The sequence below is a fragment of the Macaca thibetana genome, chromosome X (genome assembly GCF_024542745.1).
Source record: "Macaca thibetana thibetana isolate TM-01 chromosome X, ASM2454274v1, whole genome shotgun sequence".
Taxonomy (NCBI): Eukaryota; Metazoa; Chordata; class Mammalia; order Primates; family Cercopithecidae; genus Macaca; species Macaca thibetana.
The window spans coordinates 40,219,669-40,241,276 of NC_065598.1; the positions used below are offsets into that span (position 1 = coordinate 40,219,669).

Consider the following 21,608-nt stretch of genomic DNA (forward strand, 5'->3'; position numbering starts at 1 on the left):
TGTTAATTCTCCCTTGCAGTAAAACCAAATCTTGGTCACTGACTGAATAACCATGATAAAATTCCAGGTTCATTATCCCCACTTTACCACCTCCTCCTCTGTAGAGGTAACCCTTATTTTCATAGACCTTTACATGTATTAACTCGTTTAACATACATATTGTCACACATACATCACATATACAAGAGGAATGTATTAGCTTGGTTTCTTAAAATACCTACCTATCCATTTTCTTTCTACAGCTTTACAAACTATCTCATTGGTCATAAAACATTATGAGGTAATATATTTTAGCTATTTATGAGTTAATTTCAGTAAGAGATAAAATAACGAGATATTATAGGCCGGGCGCGGTGGCTCACGCCTGTAATCCCAGCACTCTGGGAGGTCGAGACGGGCGGATCATGAGGTCAGGAGATCGAGACCATCCTGGCTAACACGGTGAAACCCTGTCTCTACTAAAAAATACAAAAAACTAGCCAGGCGAGGTGGCGGGCGCCTGTAGTCCCAGCTACTCCGGAGGCTGAGGCAGGAGAATGGCGTAAACCCGGGAGGCAGAGCTTGCAGTGAGCTGAGATCCGGCCACTGCACTCCAACCTGGGCAACAGAGTGACACTCTGTCTCAAAAAAAAAAAAAAAAAAAAAGAGATATTATTTAATTATATATAACCTTTACCTCATACAGAAGGTGGTTAATTCTCAGATTTGGTATAATAAATATCTATATTGAGGCAAAAAAAAAACAACAAATATAATTGGAATTATGGAATCTTGGTTCAGACCCCTTAATTCAGAATATAACACCTAGAACAAAGTTTCTCAGTCTTGGCAGGATTGGCATTTGGGGCTGGAAAATTCTTTGTTGTGGGGTGAGGGGGCTGTTTTGTGCAGCCCAGGTCTCTACCAACTAGGTGCCAGTAGCACTTCCTACTCCCTCTTCTCAGTAAATGATCAAAAACATCTGCAGACATTGCCAAAAGTCCCCTGCAGGGCAAAACTGCCCTGGGGTGGAGAACCACTGACCTGGAATAAACAACTTGAGAGCAAAAAACAGATTGCATGTGCTAATTAAAACTTCTATCACAGCTCCTCTTCAATATACAGCTTTTGAAGTTTTTCAAAAGTTAATCTTTCACACTGTATAGTTTTTATCACTACCAGAAAGATTTTGTGCAACTACATTTTGGGTAGTTATTACAGAAATTGCATACACTTATCTGTTCTTCAACTTGACAGGCATACTGACGACTTGCCTGCCCTTACCCCTCACAACACAGCCCTCCCCATAGGAATTATAAAGCAGCCAATTCAGACAGATTTTTAAATCTCAAGTTTGAAAATATAAATGCAGTACATTATCTTCCTTTCAAATAAAACAGGTTTTTCACAAAATCTATCTAGTTAGAAAAGGAAAGCACAGAAGCCAGTATGTGTTCAAGTGAGAACTAACATTAGTGTAAGCCTCTTTTCCATTTATGCTCTTAGGGACAGCAGAACCCTGAAAGTGCATTGTATATCACTTCAATCTGTGAAGCAGATACAATGAGCTCTACCTCAAGGCACCCGTAAAATAGTTACTTGCTTTTAAGGTTATGAATGGAACAGAATGAATAAAAATAAACTGTAACTTTTATCTTCCCAGCATGATCATGTGAGGGGGAAAAAAACAACAACCCAAAACCAGGTTCCCCAAAAGGAAACCTGACAAAATTGTTACAAACTTAAAATACTGCAAAATACTACTATAGTAGCCAAAAATTAAGAACCGTGGAAGATATTTTCTGGACAATGGATTAATCTATCTGAAAATTTTTACCAATTCAAAAATGTTTGCTTTACACAGCTGCTCCTAACCAACTTTTCTCCTGTACTTCTCAGTATTAAACAAATTGAGGAGCCAGGTTATGGTCTTTTATGGTCTGGCAGATGTGTGCTAGCTTTGTTGTGAGGGCTTTTACAAACATCATTAACCCCACTATGGCCCTGCAGTGCAAAAGCAGGGAGATCACTGAAAGTACTAGCAAAAGCAGCATGAGTGTGCCTAAAAGGAAAGTGAAGAGGTTTTTATAAAGACTGTACACGTGTGTGAAGGACAAGCTGGGCCGCACAACTTGCAAAAACAGAGCTGTGCCTGTGCATTATCAGCATAAGCTATAGGAGGCAAAGAAACACAATGGAGGAAATGAAAAACCCTCGTGGGTGTGGCCAGAGGACCTTTACTACTGCGCGTGACTGTGACATGAGTTCAACGAGAAGGTGGGAAGTTTGCTGAAGTGTTCAAAACTAGGCACCATGAGCATGCCGCTCTCAAAACTTGTGTCCCAAGCCTGATTTGGGTTATAGGATCAAGGTTCTTGAATTTGCACAAGGCAACAGGTCCATGAACCATAGCAACTGAAGAAGTTTACCATGATACATTTGATACTATGATTGCAGAGATGCCTGCTCAATACATTTTCAAGGAGATAAAGTAGAACAAGAACAGAATGTATTTTTGGCAAAGAGAAGGAAAGTGTGCCAATTTCAAAGCTTTGAAGTATCAACTCATATTCATATTCAATATTAATATATCCAGGACTAAAAGCTTGTTACAAGAGTTTCTGAAAATAAATGCATGAGTCCAATTCCATACTAACTAGGTCTATATAGGATTTTAATAAAATCATGCTGAGACATTTATTATTTACTTTTTCCTTCTTCACTTCTATACCCTACTCCAACAATGGACAGCACTTACTGGACAAACAGTTATCTTTAACATATCCATTTATGTATATTTTCCTTTACATTTTAAAATAAAGAAAACAAAAGCCAGGATTAAAGACTTTAAGAGTTATTATAAAATGAAGCTAAAAAAATATAAAGTACTTCCTTCCTAGGTAGGACTCTTATGCATTCCCTTGAGTTCAAGAAGAAAGGAGACTGAAATTTCTCTTGTAAAAATGCCGAGAACAAGATATTATGCAAATTATCAACTTATCTACAGGTGCCAAGAAGAGTAAAAAGAAAAAAAAATAACCTATATTCAAGGCAAAGCAATTCAAAACCAAACGCAATTGAAAGTATTGCATTTTCTTACTGATTTCCATTATAAGACTAGTTCTCTCTCTCCTGAAAATGTTTTTGTAGAAATGGTGTTAAGATAGCCTGGAAGAGGAACTATTCTAGTTCCTCAATTCTGTGGTATCTAAAGGGAGCACTAATGACACATGGGTCATGTGACACTATTTGCTAGCTCTACCTTCCACAGAAACAGATTCCTATATAACAAATGGTAAAGCCCCATTGCTCAAATTGCAGAGCTGCTATGTCTTAGCAGACAGAGGAATTCAATAAATAAAAATTGCTTATATAATTTATATCATTAAGCAACACCTGGGAAACAATAAAGTGTACCTCTCCTTTGCAAAGAAATCTGTTTCCTGGACCAAAAAGGTTGATCTCTTAGATGGTATTCTGGCTATGCAAGTCCATACTGGGTCACTTTATAAAGCACATGTACCACATTAGCTTTACTTCTAAGCATCCTTTGGCTCCTCGTCCTTTGTCCATTAGAACTAAGCCCTATGCCCATTTCCTGCATATTCTTTCCTGGTGATATAATTTACTACCCCAGCTCAATTACTATCACCATGGTGATGACTTTATCTACTTCTCCTTCCCAGATCTGTTACCTGAGCTTGAAACACATGCCCAAAGGGTATTCAGGCACCTTAAACTTAGCAAAGTCCGTTCAAACTCACATCTTTGGTGTCCCTTATCTCAGAAAACACTGCCACCATCCATCATTTGCCCAAGATAAAACCAAGAATCATCTTTGCCACTTTCCCCTCTTTCTCACCTTCAACACCAATCTAATCACAACTCGTGAATACTTTCTCTCCTAACTTCTTGTGGAACGTACCCTGCTCTGAGCTACCAACAACTCTAATGTGAACCATTTCACCAACTTCATTACTTTAGTCTTGTTCCCCTTCAATTTATTCTCCATATTGCTATCAGGTTGAGCTTTCAAAAACACCTATCTAATGATGTCAGTTTTAGCTTAAAATCATCTGATAGCTTCTTAGTGCCATTAGGATAAAACCTAAATTGTTGAAGGACATTTACATAGGCCTAAAGGATCTGATCAATTCCTGCTTACATTTCCAGCCTCACTTCTCCCATCTCCTGCCATGCTGAACTCCTTTCAGCACAAAAATGCCAAGCTCTCTCTTCCCTCTAAGCCTTCACATTAGCAGTTATCCCTCTGGTTAGGACCTCCACTACCTCTGCCCCACTTTCCTTATTCTCACCTCTCCTTCAGTCCGAGTACAACTGGTACCTCCTCAGGGATACCCTTCCTGACTTCTGAACTAGCCCATATTCCTCTGCTTTATGAACCGACAGCATTCTGAGGGGATGTCAGAATTCAAGCCTGACACACAGTCACACTCAATATATATCTGCTGAATGAAAAGACATCCAAAAATACCAAGTGAGGCCAGGTGCAGTGGCTTATGCCTGTAATCCCAGCACTTTGGGAGGCCGAGGCAGGTAGATCACTTGAGGCCAGGAGTTCGAGACCAGCCTGGCCAACATGGCAAAACCCTGTCTCTACTAAAAATACACAAAAACTAGCCGGGCATGGTGGTGTGCGCCTGTAGTCCCAGCTACTTGGGAGATTGAGGCACAAGAATTGCTTGAACCTAGGAGGCGGAGGTTGGGAGGTTGCAGTGAACCAAGATTGTGTCACTGCACTCCAGTCAACCTGAGCAAAAGAACGAGACTCTGTCTCAAAACAAACAAACAAACAAAACAAAACAAAACAAAAAAAACAAGTGATGCTGGATTGCCACTCCATAGATTAAAGGGAATCTTCCCCCAGACCCTAGTAACTCTATGCAGAAATCCACAACACCCACAGGTTCTGAACACTGCTTTATGTTGTCTCATGGAAGAGAAGCAGCTTTCAGAGTGTGACTGCAACATATGGCACCAAGTGAAACACATGACAGGGGCTTACTTTAATAAGCGAATTGCATGGCTGAAGCCATCACCTTCCACTTGCACTCCTTGATGTGGAATCTCCAGATTGGACAACTAGAAAGAGAAAAGCAGAATTATATCAGACCACCAATTTTACAAAAACAACTACCATTTCTAAGTACTACAGTCTCTATTCTTGTGGCACGTTATAGGGCCATTCTTTCCCCAAGTTACAACGTATTAGGCATGAGTATTATCCCCATCATTAGATTTCCTGGGAAACTATACGAAGTCCAGTGGAACTCAAAGCTGTCCCAGAGCATCTAGTTTAAGAAACACCTCCACAAGTGGCAAATATTCAAAATTCAGGAGATTAGTCTAATTTTTGCAGTGAGCCAAAAGTAATCTAGAATCAATTTTAGTAATTCAAGAGGCCACTACAAAATAAGAATGGTTTTCTCGTGTAATTCTATACTGTTTGTTCAAAACAATGTTTGAGTCACTGTCGTAGCTTATTTCTAAACAATATTTTTTAGTTTACAACTCTTCTGAAATATATTTTTAAGAATTAAACTACTTCCTATGTGAAACCCAAGAAAAGATTTCCAATTTGTGCATTTACCCAATGACATCTCTTTCCCAATTAAAGGATTCAGAAAGCAAATTAAAAAGATAAATGCAGAGATAGTGCCTGAAACCCTATCCATGGGACTGCAAGTAATTACAGTATGCCAGAAAGTCATCTGATCTAAAGAAATGCTTGCCTTTGGCAGATATTCCCAGGTCTTGCATGACAGACTATTTATATCTACCATGTTCTGGAAAGGATTTAAGGAAGTTCCAAGTATTTAAGTGAGCCCCGCTCTTTGGGCCTGGGAAAGGGAAAGGTTTAGAAAAATAGCTGCTACCAGATAGGAAGTAGGGGTTCAGATTCAAAAGGAAATGAAGTGTGGGCCAGCTCAAAAATGCTGCTGCTATTCTACCAATCAGATATATAAACATCCGGCCGGGTGCGGTGGTTCACACCTGTAATCCCAGCACTTTGTGAGGCCGAGGCGGTCGGATCACCTGAGGTCAGGAGTTCAAGACGAGCCTAGCCAACATGGTGAAACCCCATCTCTACTAATACAAAAATTAGCCAGGTGTGGTGGCACATGCCTGTAATCCCAGCTACTTGGGAGGCTGAGGCAGGAGAATTGCTTGAATCGGGGAGACTGAGGTTGCAGTGAGTCGAGATCGCGCCATTGCACTCCAGCCTGAGTGACAAGAGTGAAACTCCATTTAAAAAAAAAAAAAAGATATATAAACATCTCTTATAAGATTAGATTTAGTTTTAGTTAGTCACATCTCAGCCTAAATTACTTTAAGTAGAAAATGTGCTTGCTTTTATGTTTAACATAGCTAGAATGTTCACTGAGAATAAAAAGTAGGTAAGTTTTTAAGAGTTTGAGTTCAATAGAGCACTACAGAATGTTCATCTGTGTCCCATATGTGCAGCAAGTATAAGAATACAGAGAAGGTGGAAAGAGAGGACGTATGTCTACAGTCATTAACCTACGTAGGCCTACAAAGACGCACATTTTTGCAAATTCTGGCCTGTGGGTAGGGAAGAGAGGATATAAATGCACTGCTTTGCCCCAGCACCGTATATCCATCTTCCCTTCCCACTGCAAAGGTAGTTAACTGAATGACATTCATATAATCAATCCAAATAACACAATAAAAGAGTCCAAGAATACAGTCAATTACATAGGAAACATGGACACACTACAGTTTAGGAGCTAAGGCCAGTATCCAGATAAGAGGACATTCATCAAGCTCACAGTTCTAGGAGCTGGGTCATCAAGGACAAGAGTATTTATTTTAGGTGCCTGTTTCTAGGCTTGGGTTTCTCTCTGGGCTCTTTACAATTTCACACCTTATCCTCTGCCTGCAGATCCCAAAGTCCTGTAAAGCAGGGGTTGGCAAACAACAGCTCATGAGCCAAATCCAGCCCACTGCCTGGATTTTCTGTTTGTTTGTTTGTTTTGAGAAGGAGTCTCGCTCTGTCGGCCAGGCTAGAGTGCAGTGGCATGATCTCGGCTCACTGCAACCTCCGCCTCCCAGGTTCAAGTGATTCTCCTGCCTCAGCCTCCCGAGTAGCTGGGATTACAGGCCCCCGCTACCATGCCCAACTAAGTTTTGTATTTTTAGTAGAGACGGGGTTTCACCATGTTGGCCAGGTTGGTCTCAAATTCCTGACCTCAGGTGATCTGCCCACCTCGGCCTCCCAAAGTGCTGGGACTACAGGCATGAGCCAAAGCGCCTGGCCCACTGCCTGCTTTCGTAAATGAAGTTTTACCATAACACAGCCATGCTCATTTGTTTAAATATCAGCTCTGGCTGGTTCACACTACAACAGCAGATTTGAGTAGCTATAACAGAGACCACTTGACCCACAAAGTCTAAAATATTTATATTTGGCTCTTTAAAGAAAAAGTTTCCCAATCCCTGTTCTAAAGCATGAAAGCTATTTTCAACAAATCTTCCCAAGGCCATCATCATCAGCCCAGCTGAAAAAGTCCATTTCCACATTTCCAGGTCTCTCCTTCATTCACAATAACTTACAGAGGAGGGGATTCTTACAAAACATAAAACTTTAAACTACAGGGAAATAACTGGGGTTTTAGTGTATCACTTTTGAGCGGCTACCCATCCTTGGCCAAACTCCTTTTTGGAAATACAAAAAATGCAGGTCTGTTACCTCCCTTTCATGTTTGAGGATTATATTGGATATCGCAACTGCATATTCTTTAAAGGCACTAATTCTGCATAAATCTATTGCTTCTCCCATGTGAGAAAAGTAAAAATTTAGTTTAATATTCTTTCTGATCTGCTTCTTAGAAAGGATCCCAGTTTTACTAGGGCTTAAGCAATATACATGGCTTTACCAACTCAAAAATAAGCCACCCAGCTATCAACTAACCGTCTCTAATAGCCTTAAACAATGCTCCTACTAAGAGGTATAAAAGTAAAATGTTAATTCTTAAAAACTGTCCACTTGTTTTTCTTTCTTTAACTTTTTAAATAGAGATAAGGTCTTGCTATGTTGCCCAGGCTGGTCTTGAACTCCTGAGCTCAAGCAATCCTTCCACCTTGGCCTCTCAAAGTGCTGGGATTATAGGCATCAGCCACTGCACTCAACCTGTCCACTTTTTCTTTTATCCTTTTTTTTTTTTTGAGACAGAGTCTTGCTCTGCTGCCCAGGCTGGAATACAGTGGTGCAATCTTGGCTCACTGCAACCTATACCTCCCGGGTTCAAGCAGTTCTTCTGCTTCAGCCTCCCAAGTAGCTGGGATTACAGGCACACACCATGCCCCAATTATTTTTGTATTTTTAGTAGAGACAGGGTTTTACCATGTTGGCCAGTCTGGACTCAAACTCCTGACCTCAAGTGATCCACCCGCCTCGGCCTCCCAAAGTGCTCGGTGTGAGCCACCGTGCCCAGCCCTGTCCACTTTTTTTAACTGGGAAAAATTTACATTCAATTTCCATAAAGAGCAGAAGACCCAGAATCTGGAATCAGAGAGATGAAATAATTCAAGCCATGTTTTACATGTATACCATAAGATGCTATGATTGTAACCCTACCACTCTGAACAGGATCACAAACATTCTGCTTTTCCTAGTGGAATCTATATATACCCTGAGCAACACATTTTAAAAACTACTCTTTCATTTGGGGTATTCAGAACTGTTCCAAAAAAATTACCTCCAACCGAAGTCCTACAAATGGCATATTTGTATCACACATAGCGACAAAGTGAGCTAAAACTTTATTGAAGGCACACATTTCTCCTGATCGTTTTGTTTTCTTGGATTCTACTGGACATGGATCATCAGACAACTAGAATTTAAGTAAAGAACACAAACAGGTAAAAAAAAAAAAAAAAAAAAAGTACATGTGATACAATTCATTAAGATAGTTAAAATACTGGAAGAAAGCTCAGGGTTAACCAAAACAAATGTTATTGTATTTACCGAGTAAATACTGACCAAAACACTGGTAATTTATTAGTAAATATTTTGTGTTTAACAAGTTATCTCATGGAAAATGGTGGACAATTATTTAATTAAAACAGAAGCATTTTCAAGAAAATGTAGACAATTGTTACTTAAGCCTTATTGCTGCCTCATCTCTTAAAAACCGTATCTTAGTTCTTTCTCATATTAAAAATAAGTAAAGAACACAACCAAGTTAACACACACAAATTCTGTGCTCATTTTCATATGGAATCATACCTTGCGCTTGGCATTGGTTCTGGTCTGTTTCCCGGTTTTTGTACGAAAAACCAAGTCCTGGATGTTTTCCTTGAACTGCTGTAGCAGCAATGCCATTGCAGGACTGTCTTCACGATCTGCAGCATTCACAGACATAAAGTAGTACTTGTACGACAGTTGTGTGGGTTTATTGGGAACCTCCAACATCTCCACAACCTAAAAATCCCAAAAAGAAATAAGACTCAGAGAAATAAGAAGTGTCAGATATTTTCCTCTGTACATCATCAAGTAAGGCTCAGAATTATAAATCTAATGTAGATGTCTTAAAAAAAAAAAAAAAAAGATAAAAAGAGGTTAAATCAATCGTATCAAAAAAGAGCATTCCTAGTAAATACATAATTTGTTTTCCAAAAAGTAGATGAGACCAAAGAAGAATGATAAAAGCAAAAGCAACCATAAAGTATAACAAATGGGGCATTTAAACTATTATGTGTTAGGTGTTCCTGATATTCATACCTCAGCTTTTAAATTGAAAATAAAAAATTATGCCTAAATCCAATAGGTCTGTGATATGGTTTGACTTTCTGTCCCCACCCAAATCTCATCTTGTAGCTCCCATAATTCCCATGTGTTGTGGGAGGGACTCGGTGGGAGATGACTGAATCATGGGGCGGGTCTTTCCTGTGATGTTCTCATGATAGTGAATGGGTCTCACGAAATTTGATGGTTTTAAAAATGGGAGTTTCTTTGCACAAGCTCTCTCTTTACCTGCCACCATCCACGTAAGCTGTGACTTGCTCCTCCTTGCCTTCCGCTGTGATTGTGAGGCCTTCCCAGTCACATGGAACTGTGGGTCCAATTAAACCTCTTTCTTTTGTAAATTGTCCAGTCTCAGGCATTTCTTTATCAGCAGCGCGAAAACGGACTAATACAGTCTGCTAGATTTTCTAGAATGGTATCTATTTTAAATTGCTCTGCTGCCTCCCTTAACCACTCAAACATCCTAAAAATTCCATTATTAAGGCAGAGAAAAATGACAACCAACCCTCATACTTGGAAATATGTAAAAACAAACCCTAATTTTTCAACTGAAAAATATGGTCACCGTGAGGGTAACAATACTGACAGTTAACACTGATACAAAGCTTAATATGTGCCAAGTATTGTCCCAATACTTCACAGATGCTAACGTATTTAATCTTCCTAATAACCCTGTGAAGTAGGTTTTTTCGTTTATTTGTTTTGAGACAGAGTCTCACTCTGTCAACCAGGCTGGAGTGCAGTGGCACAATGTCAGCTCACTGCAACCTCCGCCTCCCAGGTTCAAGCGATTCTTACGCCTCAGCCTCCCAAGTAGCTGGGATTACAGGCGTGTGCCACTACACTAGGCTAATTTTTTGTATTTTTATTAGAGGAGGGGTTTTGCCATGTTGCCCAAGCTGGTCTCGAACTGCTGACCTCGGCTGATCCGCCCGCCTAGGCCTCCCAGAGTACTAGGATTACAGGCATGAGCCACCGCAACCAGCCTATCTTTATTTTTGCGATGAGGAAACTAAGGCACAAAAAAAGCAAGTTACTTGCCCAAGGTCACACATGTAGTAAGTGACGGACTCATGCTTTGATTCCAGAAGTTTGGCTCCAGAGGCCTTGCTCTTCCTACTATACCTGCTTACTGTTTCCAAGGTGTAGCTAAAATTTAAGAAAAGTCCCTAAATACTTTAGTGACAAAAGTAAGTGCCATTAGGAAAGGCTCCTGACCAACACACATTCTTTCCCATCTCTCTTCCTGCTTCCTTTCTCCCTTGCTACCCCTCCTCCCCACACATACTCTTCAGGAAAGCATCACACTGATGAGGTACCTCAGGAAATGTTAAAATTAAAAGTCAAATGGCCATTTCACCAAAGAAGATAGGATGAGCACATGAAAATATGCTCAACATCTTCAGCCATTAGGGCAGTGTAAATTAGGCCTACGATAAGACACCACTACATACCTATCAGAATGGTTAATATTTTTAAAAAATTCTAATGACTAACTGTTGGTAAGAATGAGGAGCAACTAGAACTCTCATACATTGCTGGCTGGAATGCAAAATAGTACATCACTTTGGAAAACAGCTTGCAGTTTTCTACAAAGTTAAACACACATTTACCGTATGACCCAATAATCCCACTCCTAGTTACTTATCCAAGATGAAATAAAAAATGACAACTTATGCACACACAAAAATCTATATGCAAATGTTTAACAGCTTTAGTCACAATTGCCCCAAACTGGAAACAACCCCAATGTCCTTCAATGAGTGACTCATTAAACACAAACTGTGGTACTCCCACACCATGGAATGCTACTCTGCAACAAAAGGAAGAAACTATTATATACACAACAACACAGATGAATGTCAAAGGCATTATGCTGAGTCAAAGAAACTGGACAGAAAAGGCAAACCTATAGAGACAGAAAACAGGCCAGTGATTACTAGTTGGAGGGGACTGATCATAAGGGGTATTGTGAGGGAATTTTGGGGTATAATGGATCTGTTCTGTGTCCTCAGATGGAGGCTACACAACTGTATGCATTTATCAGAACCCAGGCTAAAAAGTCTGTATTTTTACTTTATGTAAATTATATCTTAATAAAGCTAACCAAAAAAGAAAGGTAAAATGGCAGAAACACATTTAAAGGGAGATCAATTGCAGCAAGACTTTCCTCTGTTCTTCTTAATGTCCATGGTAGTAGTTCTTTCCACTTCCATGAACATATCTCCCCTAAGTGATAAATCTAGAGGACGAGGAGTAATCTACATTCAGTTTTGGTCTAAACCATGTGAAACAAATTATTGCTTTATAATAGATCACTGGTCACTGACATTAAAGCCTGGTTGTTTGTTGATGCTAAATGTCAGAAAATAATAAATTATAACCATTTTTATTTTATTTTGTGCATGGCTGATTATAAGAGATCTTTGTATGTTCATGGGTTTCGCTATGATGCATGTATTCTGTATTATCATTTCACATGTAGACCAAGCAAGCTCACTGAGAACTGAAACAATAGTCTTTTGTTGTGGGCCAAATCTAGTTCTACAGCTGCTGTTTTAAAATTCAGAAAAAAGTAAAATTCAGATCAATGACAGACTCATTAGTCTACATAAGTATCCCGAGCTTAAGATATGTTAGCCTACACATGGTGTCCTTTTAAAATAATATCTTTTAAAAGTACAGGTCAAAACCTTAAAAAGTTCACTCCTATTACTTTCAACCAACAATCTTGAATTAAAATTTTTATTTTTATTTTATTTTTGTAAGAGACGAGGTCTCACTATATTGCTTAAGCTGATCTCAAACGTCTGGGCTCAAGTGATCCTCCTGCCTCAGCCTCCCAAAGTGTTAATTTTACAGGTGTGAGCCACCACACCTGGCCTGAATTAATATTTGTAAAACATAGATTCTTAGCCAACACATCTACTTGGTATACTTGGTATATATACAGAAATTTCTTTTTTTTTTTTTTTTTTTCTGAGACGGAGTCACCCAGGTTGGAGTGCAATGGCGCCATCTCGGCTCACTGCAAGTTCCACCTCCTGGGTTCACGCCATTCTCCTGCCTCAGCCTCCCAAGTAGCTGGGACTACAGGCACCTGCCACCATGCCTGGCTAATTTTTTGTTTTTGTATTTTCAGTAGAGATGGGGTTTCATCGTGTTAGCCAGGATGGTCTCCATCTCCTGACCTCGTGATCTGCCTGCCTCGGCCTCCCAAGTGCTGGGATTACAGGTGTAAGCCACCACGCCCGGCCAGAAATTTCAACAAGCAGGAAAATATATTCAGAATGAGCTCATATTTCAAATTATTGCAAATTTAAACTAATTCAAAAATAAAGAAACTAGAAAACATACAGAAACAGTGAAAAAGGAATAAGAGAAGACCTCACTGTGCACTAAAAGGAACACATACTCAATAAAAAGAAAGATGCCTTCAATCAATGAAGGATGAAAAAATAAAGCCAATTCAGCCAGTCCATATTTGAAAGGTTTCACTATACAAGTTAATATTCAAGTCAAACAACTTTATTTGACATCAAAACATCACCAGACCTTTACAGGAATTGCTCTCAAATTTTTTATTCTTACAGAGATGTCTCATTGCAATCAAAGACTAGGCCTCATGATAGGACAGACCCTAGAGTGAGGGATAGAGTTATACCTTATGTTCCCCAACTGAGACATGACATTCCTCTCTCCCCCATTTCTAACCCCCTGGGTTGAGAATCACTATATGAAAGTCAAATATTCAATAAAATTCATTGGCAAGTTAAATAATAAGTCATTTAAGATACTAACAGAATTACTAAACTTGATCACTCCAAATCACTCCTTTGCATACTTACAATGTAGTATTGTGGAAGGCGGGTAAGTTTAATGAACAGTTTATTCTTAGAAAGGTTTCCAATAGGATGAGTTGAGTAATTGGAAAGCTGCAATGTTTCACTGCTTATCGTAGGCAGATGTTTTATAGACTGCTTGCAACGCTGCTGTCCAAGCCAAAACCTGAATTTAAAAGTGATAATCCACATCAAATCTCAGACTTTTCTGATTATCTGTGTGCTATCGATTTACGAATGATTAAAGACCATTAAAAAAAACAATTAATTGAAATTTAACTGAACTAATAAAAGGACACATGGCCATAATGACAAATCATTTCTTCATAGTTTTGCATTAGACCGTCAATTCTAGTTTTAGTTTAAGAAGTTTAAACCACAATGTGAATGATCTTAGTTATAAGGTAGAATTAACTATAAGGATGAGATACTATATTAGTTTATTATAAGGAGTGACAGATTTCCTATAGTTTAAAGACAACATCAACTAATCTCAATATTCTTTATATAGCCCCAGTTTTTAAATTGTGTATGTGTGAAGTGTGTAGTATACCTAGCAGGTCCCAGTAGTATTAACTACCTTTGTTCCCACAAAGGTAAGCTGCCAGATTTCACTGATGTTTTTAATATAGTACTCCCCTTATTCCTTGTATGTGATTATCTATCCTTGAAACTAGGATACCATATAATATGTAAAAAAGGGATAAAATGGCTGGTTCACAAACTCCACTGATGCATAATGAAACTACAGAAAACAAGAATTTTCACAGCAGCATAACAATGCCACAACATCCCAGCTCATATCAGCAGCCTTGCCTTGATGAATAGGGCAAAGACCAGTTTGGGTGCTGATACATTTGTGTGGCAAGTTGCATGTGGTACAAACTGTATACCAGTCATGTGCAGTAAAACCACGTTATAATATATGACATTTTAAGGGTAGTTTATCAACTGTTCTGGAAACCGTTTTGTTTTTTTCATTGAAAGAAAAATTTAACTACAACTTTACGATCAAATGCAAGAATTGGTTACTGATGAAGGAATGAAGATAAATTTTGAAAATATACCATCACTTGCTTCATTTTGAATAAAAATTAAAAATTAATATCCTGAACTTGCTAAAATTTCTTTCAAATCTCTACTTTGATTCCCATCAACATAGCTTTGTGAGAATGATATCTCTACTATGTATGTTATTAAAAGGAAAACATGAGAAACATCTCTCATGATTAGCATGATCATCAATCTAACACAGACAAGTTATTACAAACAAGAAACAAGCTCATGTGTCACATTAAAAATTCTAACTACTGATATACCAGGTGGTCTTTTCAAAGTCGATCTGAAATTGCTATCTCACTCTTCACTATTTGTTATGATTCTGTGGGACAAAAAACTTGAGTCTAAGTGACTTTCTATATTAATTGCGTGTGTGTACACTTTCAATGAAAAATGTACACAGTTTCCATAATTTTCTTTTTTCCTATGTTTGTTCTGATTATATTTAGTGAAGTGTAACTTTATCTGTTGATTCTAATAAAAAAACACTGGGGCTTATATCTTGTACATGTTCTTTCATTTCTTTTTTCCTAGAATGCATTTTTATTGCACATTATTTAAAAAAGTAATCACATGAACAAACAGATGCTCAACATCATTATTAGGGAAATACAAATCAAAATTACAATGAGATACTTCTTCATACTCATTAGGATGTCTATATTCAAAGACAATAACAATTGTTGGCAAGGATGTAGAGAAATGGAAATTCTCGCAACATTACTGATGGGGTTGTAAAATGGCACAGTCATTCTGGAAAACAGTTTGGCATTTTCTTTTAAAAGCTAAACAAATTACTGTACGCCCTAGCAGTTCCACTCCTTGGTGCCACTCCAAGAGAAAAGAAAACATAAGTCCATATATAGACTTACATGAATGTTCATGGCATCATTATGCATAATAACCAAAAAGTGGAAACAATCCAAATGTTCATCAATTGATGAATGGATAAACCAAATGTGGTATATCCATACAGTGAAATATTATTCAGTCATAAAAAGGAATGAAGTACTGATATATGCTACAATATGGATGAACCTTGAAAACATTATGCTAAGTGAAAGAAGCCAGTCACAAAAGACAGCATATTTTGATTCTACTTTATATGAAATGACCAGAAAAGGCAAATAGAAAGTGGATTCAGAGTTTTCTGAGGTTGGGAATGGTTAACTATAAATGGACATTTCTTAGGGGTGATGGAAATGTCCTACATGTTCTAAAAGTGGATTGTGGTGATGGTTGCAAAAGTCAGTAAATTTACAACAAATCATTGAATTGTACACTTAAAATGGGTGCATTTTTATGGTATGTAAATTATACCTCAATAAAGTTATTTCAAAAAATCAGCGTCCCATGATAGATTAGTGACAAACTGGTCATTCACCACAGATCATTTGAGAAACATTATAAATGACAATCAGGGGACTTTTCTTATAAATAAATTATGTAAGTTTACGTACAGGCACACATTTGGTGAGTTAAAGGCTTCTGGGACTTAGCTTTCTGGTTTTAGTTTATATTTTGGGCAGCTAGAACTGCCAGATAAACAACCTCAAGTTATGCAAGATGTGAATTATTAAGCATGTTAGGATATTTAAACCTTGCTTATTTAGCCAAAATGCACAATGATGCTAAAACACTAAAAGTTTTAGAAATCGCTACCCAGATTAATGACTGATTTTTTTTTTCACATACAGATAAACTAAATAGCTGCTCAAAAATAAAGGCTCACATAATATTATCTATCTACTGGCTTTAAAAATCATTCCCTGGGCTGGGCACAGTGGCTCATGCCTGTAATCCCAGCACTTTGGGAGGCCAAGGCAGGCACATCACACCTGAGGTCAGGAGTTTGAGACCAGCCTGGCCAACATGGTGAAACTCCGTCTCTACTAAAAATACAAAACATTAGTTTGGCATGGTGGCACACACCTGTAATCCCAGTCATTCGGGAGGCTGAGGCAGGAGAATCCCTTGAACCCGGGAGGCAGAGGTTGCAGTAAGCTGAGATAACGCTACTGCACTCCAGCCTGGGCAACAGAGTGAGACTGTCTCAAAAAAAAAAAAAAAAATCCCTGATAACAAAAATTGGCTGGGCATGGTGGTATGCGCCTGTGGTCCCAGCTATTTAGGAGGCTGAGGTAGAAGAATCGCTTAAGCCTGGAAGGCAGAGGTTGCAGTGAGCTGAGATCACGCTATTGTACTCTACTCCAGCCTGGGTGGCAACAAAGCAAAACCCTGTCTCCAAAAAAAAAAGAAAAAAAAAAAAATCATACCCTGTTAATGAAAACATTACTTGGTTATATTGAATTTTTCAAATATTGGCTAAAGGGAAGGGCAGAGGCTAAAAGATTATAAGAACAATAGATCCCACTTTATAGTCTTTTCTTTAGACAAGCCCCACCTGCCCCCCGTACTGCCTTCTCCATTTGCCAGTTTTGGTTTTAGTCTCTGAATTTTTTTTTATCCTTTGGAATTTTGTTTTATTAATTTTAAGAGTTTGTTAGAGTTGCTATAAGGGTACCTTTGTGTACCAGAGTGGTAATGAAACTCCACAGAATTATATCTAGCTCAATTTTCAATTTTATTTACTTTAACAGTGTGAAGCATTTAAAGGATTTTGAGCCAAATTGAATGACAGTGTTCGAGAAGCAGAAATGACTTTTGAAAGTGTCAGTTGGTAGTCAACCACGATGATTACCCTGGATAAGAACAAATAGGACTTTATTACAGAGAACACTTGATACAATAAAATTCATTGTTTAAGTGATTTGTAAAGTGCTTGTACAGAAGAAAATGTGGTAAGGGATGAAAGTTGAGTGTTATGCCGTTCACACCTATATTTGCTCTAGAGGAGAATTTGATATGAGAAACTGACATCTTGGAACTATTTCAAGATAATTTAGATTCTAAGGTACCAAAAGGCACTTAAGTTTCATGTCATAAACCTTAAGGACAGTGACTGACCAAAAGTAATGATGGAGAAGAAAACATCTTGTCAAAATAAGTTTCCATTTTTAGTCTTGAGCTATATAAATAAGCTTACTTAAGTTGCTGAATCCAGGGTATGATTCGTTTCATATCATCATTCACAGACTTCTCCATGTCATCCAGGGTGGCCTGGTCTACAGAATAAAGCACCTAATTAATTAACTGCTTACATGGGAAACAAAACCTTTATCTAAGTAGTGTAAAACAAATGAAAATTATTGTTTAAGGCAGAAAATTATGTTGTTTTTGAGTCAGAGAAAAATTAAACTAAATGTATCATGAGAAATAAGCCAACCTAGTTTGTTTTCCCTCTTTAACATTTAGGCAGCATTATAGATACGACAACTAATTAATAGCAAATGTACACTGGCAGCAAGAACAAGTAACAAATACATGAATCCATTTTTTGCCTATATTTTAATTCCCCAAACTCTTAGTCTACTTAATCAGTATTTTTAAATTATAAGTATTTAAAACTCACAGTATTACTAGACTTAGAACCTTAAAAATCATAAAATCAAAAACTCCACTGAAATGTTTACTTATGAAACACAAATGATCTCTGGCATATGCAAGAGCTGTTGGCTGAAGATCAGCTTGCAAATTAAGTCAGTTAGAATTTTTAATGACAGTAGAAAATGCTAGTAAATAATGAGCAAAAAAAGCAAGACACAAAATGATTTTGATTAATGGGGACAAAGTATAGAAAAAATTAGAAAAGCACTGCTATGGGGTCAACTATGTCCCCCCAAGATCCATATGTTGAACCCCTAATCCTCAGTGTGATGGTATTTGGAGAAGGGGTCTTTGGGAGGCAATTAGGTTTAAATGAGGTCATGAAGGTAGGGACTTCATGAAGGATCAGTAGTGGACTCATAAGAACGGAGGCCAGAGAAGTTGCTCTCTCAGCCATGTGAAGACACAGCAAGAAGGCAGCTGTCTACATACAAGCTAGAAAGAGAGCTCTCATCAGAAATCAACCATGCTGACACCTTGATCTTGAATTTCTGGCCTCCAGAACTATGATAAAATAAATTTCTGTTAAGTCACCTAGTCTATGATATTTTGTTATGGCAGCCTGAGCTGCTAAGACAAGCATACATCCCTAAAAGACTATTTTCTGTTGCTTTTCTAATTTTTGTGCGTTTAAGTTTTTTATTTATGAGTATGTACTATGTTAATAATCAGGAAAACAGTTAAATATAAGTTTTTAATAACAAGTAACATTTGCCTTATTTGGAACCCACAGTTAAAGTAATTCATAAATGCGTCATTTAGCCATCATAAATGTGATGTCATTCAAAGTAATTAGTTCAGTTTTCCATGAGCAGCCCATAGAAAAAATCTATGGCTATAAAATATAACCAGAAAGTCCTTTATTTTCAACCTTTCTAGCTGAATATTAATTTCAAATAGCAGATGTCCTAATATATTCAAGAACACTGTCCAGTAGCAATACAAAAACACTAAATTCTCATTTCATCATTTCAGAACACCAACTCAGTAGCAGAACAAGTAAGAAATCAAACTTTAATTTCTACTGTGTTTAGCCCAGAAAAAAAAAAAATCCTTTCCTCCAGGATTCTGTACCTCAAGTCATCTTAGATGTTTCTACTGTAATAAAAATGTTCTTCAGCCACAAATGACATTAGAATTCCTTGTTGTAATTTCCATGTCACCCAGTGGTAAAATAGAAACTGAGCTACTGGGACAGATAAGTTAACCTAAAAAAACAGCGGCCATCAACATTATTTTACATAAGCAAACATGAATATGCTTTATACTGGGAAGTTCAACATCTGCTACAAGAAAATCCAAAGTAGAGTTAAAAACGCCCTGAGGAACTGACATCAGCCAGAGTTATTGTTTCCATACCCACTTTCGACACTACATACACCATTCTTTCTTTTTCAATTTTTATTTATTTTATAATACTTTAAGTTCTAGGGTACATGTGCACAATGTGCAGGTTTGTTGCATATGTATACATGTACTATGGGTGTGCTGCACCCATTAACTCATCATTTACATTGGGTATTTCTCTTAATGCCATCCCTCCCCTCTCCCCAGACCCCAAAACAGGCCCCAGTGTGTGATGTTCCCCACCCTGTGTCCAAGTGTTCTCACTGTTCAATTCCCACCTGTGAGGGAGAACATACGGTGTTTGGTTTTCTGTCCTTGTGATAGTTTGCTCAGAATGATGGTTTCTAGCTTTATTCATGTCCCTACAAAGGACATGAACTCATCCTTTTTTACGGCTGCATAGTATTCCATGGTGTATGTGTGCCACATTTTCTTTTTTTTTTTTATTATTATTATTATACTTTAAGTTCTAGGGTACATGTGCATAACGTGCAGGTTTGTTACATACGTATACTTGTGCCATACTGGTGTGCTGCACCCATCAACTCGTCATTTACATCAGGTATAACTCCCAATGCAATCCCTCCCCCCTCCCCCCTCCCCATGATGAGATCACTTGGACTCGGGAAGGGGAACATCATACACCATTCTTTCTAATACCTAATGACAGAAAATGTTTATTTTTTTGTTGTTAAAAATAATTTTTCTTACATTGAATGATTATATCATTTAGTAACTTACCAAGTCCATAAAGCATCAATTGAAACATTCCAGAATGCAAATCTACAAAAATGTGCAGACACTCTGAACTACCACAGGGCTCCAAGATGGGAACAACAAGAGCTGGGAGTGCAGTCTCTATGGAAGCTGAACAATCAAGAATTAAAAATTACTTTTCCATCTGAATATTTTCCAGAAAAATTATTTCTCAATCAATGAGTACAAACAAACCAACTATTGAAGGATCCTAAATGTTAGAGGAAAAACATGATTTTGCAAAATTTGCAATCGTATTATCATGTCAGTTAGTAGTTCAAAAAGAAAAGAAAGTAATTTTCAAGGTGACTTGAAACAAACATGCCCATCTCAAATACTACAGCAAAAAAAATCCAAAATTTCTTAAAGAGTGTTGAAATAGTGAAAATTCAATTTCATCAGTGAGCTGAGTTCTAGTTTTACTTTCACTTGGTAATTACTAATAAGTTAATTAATTTTTAAGGATTTTCTCTCATATATAATGGAAAGAAAACTGGTTGTTTGTAAACAGAATAAATATCTTCTATGGCCGCATGATTTTCAATGCCATTCTTCATAAAAAAGAGGTATTCTGGCAATTAGAGCCCATGTGTTTAAAGAAACACTTGAAAACTAATAAACATTATTGATTACTCAGGAAGAAAAATTTTTTTCAAGTCATTTGTGTACTCCATTTCAAGTCCCAGATGAATTAAGAACATAGGCAACTGCTAAACACAAATCCCCAAAGCTGACAATATACCTGATCTAGAGTTTCATAGTATTTCCACCAGGCCCAATTAACTTTTCTCTTAATTCTGCAAGTGAAGAAGTAGAAGAGAAGAAAGAAGAGAAGGAAAGATGAAGAGGGAAGAAAAAGAAAAAGAAGAAGAAAGAGAAAGAAGAAGGAGGAAGGAACATAATGAAATCCAGTAAACAAGCAAAACATTGAAAACACACTAAGTGCTGATCAGATTGAGGGGTTGTAAAAGGAATATGCTCTTCTTGTTACCAAGTTCCTCTGAAGCTACAGCACAGAAAAAGAAAGGCAGATACAGAGGGGAATGGCGATACAGGTGCAGGAAGGAGAGGTAACGTGGCAGGCGCAGAGGGGAGTGGCGATGCAGGCTTTTCACCAGGCGTGGCTTCTGCCTGCTACTTTGTCAAACAAGGACAAGAACATCTTCCCCTCTATGCCACAGGTTGTTAGGATGAAGAAATGACAAGGCTGTAAAAGTGCTTTAAAAAGCAAAGTGTTCCACAAATGTATATTATCTATATTCCTTTTGAATCAAAGAAACAAACCAAAACCTCTTACTATAAATTTTCAATAATTCAAATGGGTGACA

General features: G+C 37.8%; 1 protein-coding gene across 2 annotated transcripts in view; it reads right to left on the reverse strand.

Moving 5' to 3' along the window:
* MED14 (mediator complex subunit 14) overlaps positions 1–21,608 on the reverse strand; it is an 87,455-nt gene that overhangs the window by 33,711 nt on the left and 32,136 nt on the right. For both annotated transcript variants that reach the window (XM_050777615.1, XM_050777616.1), the window contains exons 11-16: positions 20,266–20,391; positions 17,717–17,795; positions 13,618–13,777; positions 9,251–9,445; positions 8,721–8,855; positions 5,006–5,082 (exon numbers count right to left, since the gene is read on the reverse strand). In XM_050777615.1, coding sequence (XP_050633572.1) covers positions 5,006–5,082; positions 8,721–8,855; positions 9,251–9,445; positions 13,618–13,777; positions 17,717–17,795; positions 20,266–20,391 — 772 coding nt within the window. The remainder of the gene's footprint in view (positions 1–5,005; positions 5,083–8,720; positions 8,856–9,250; positions 9,446–13,617; positions 13,778–17,716; positions 17,796–20,265; positions 20,392–21,608) is intronic.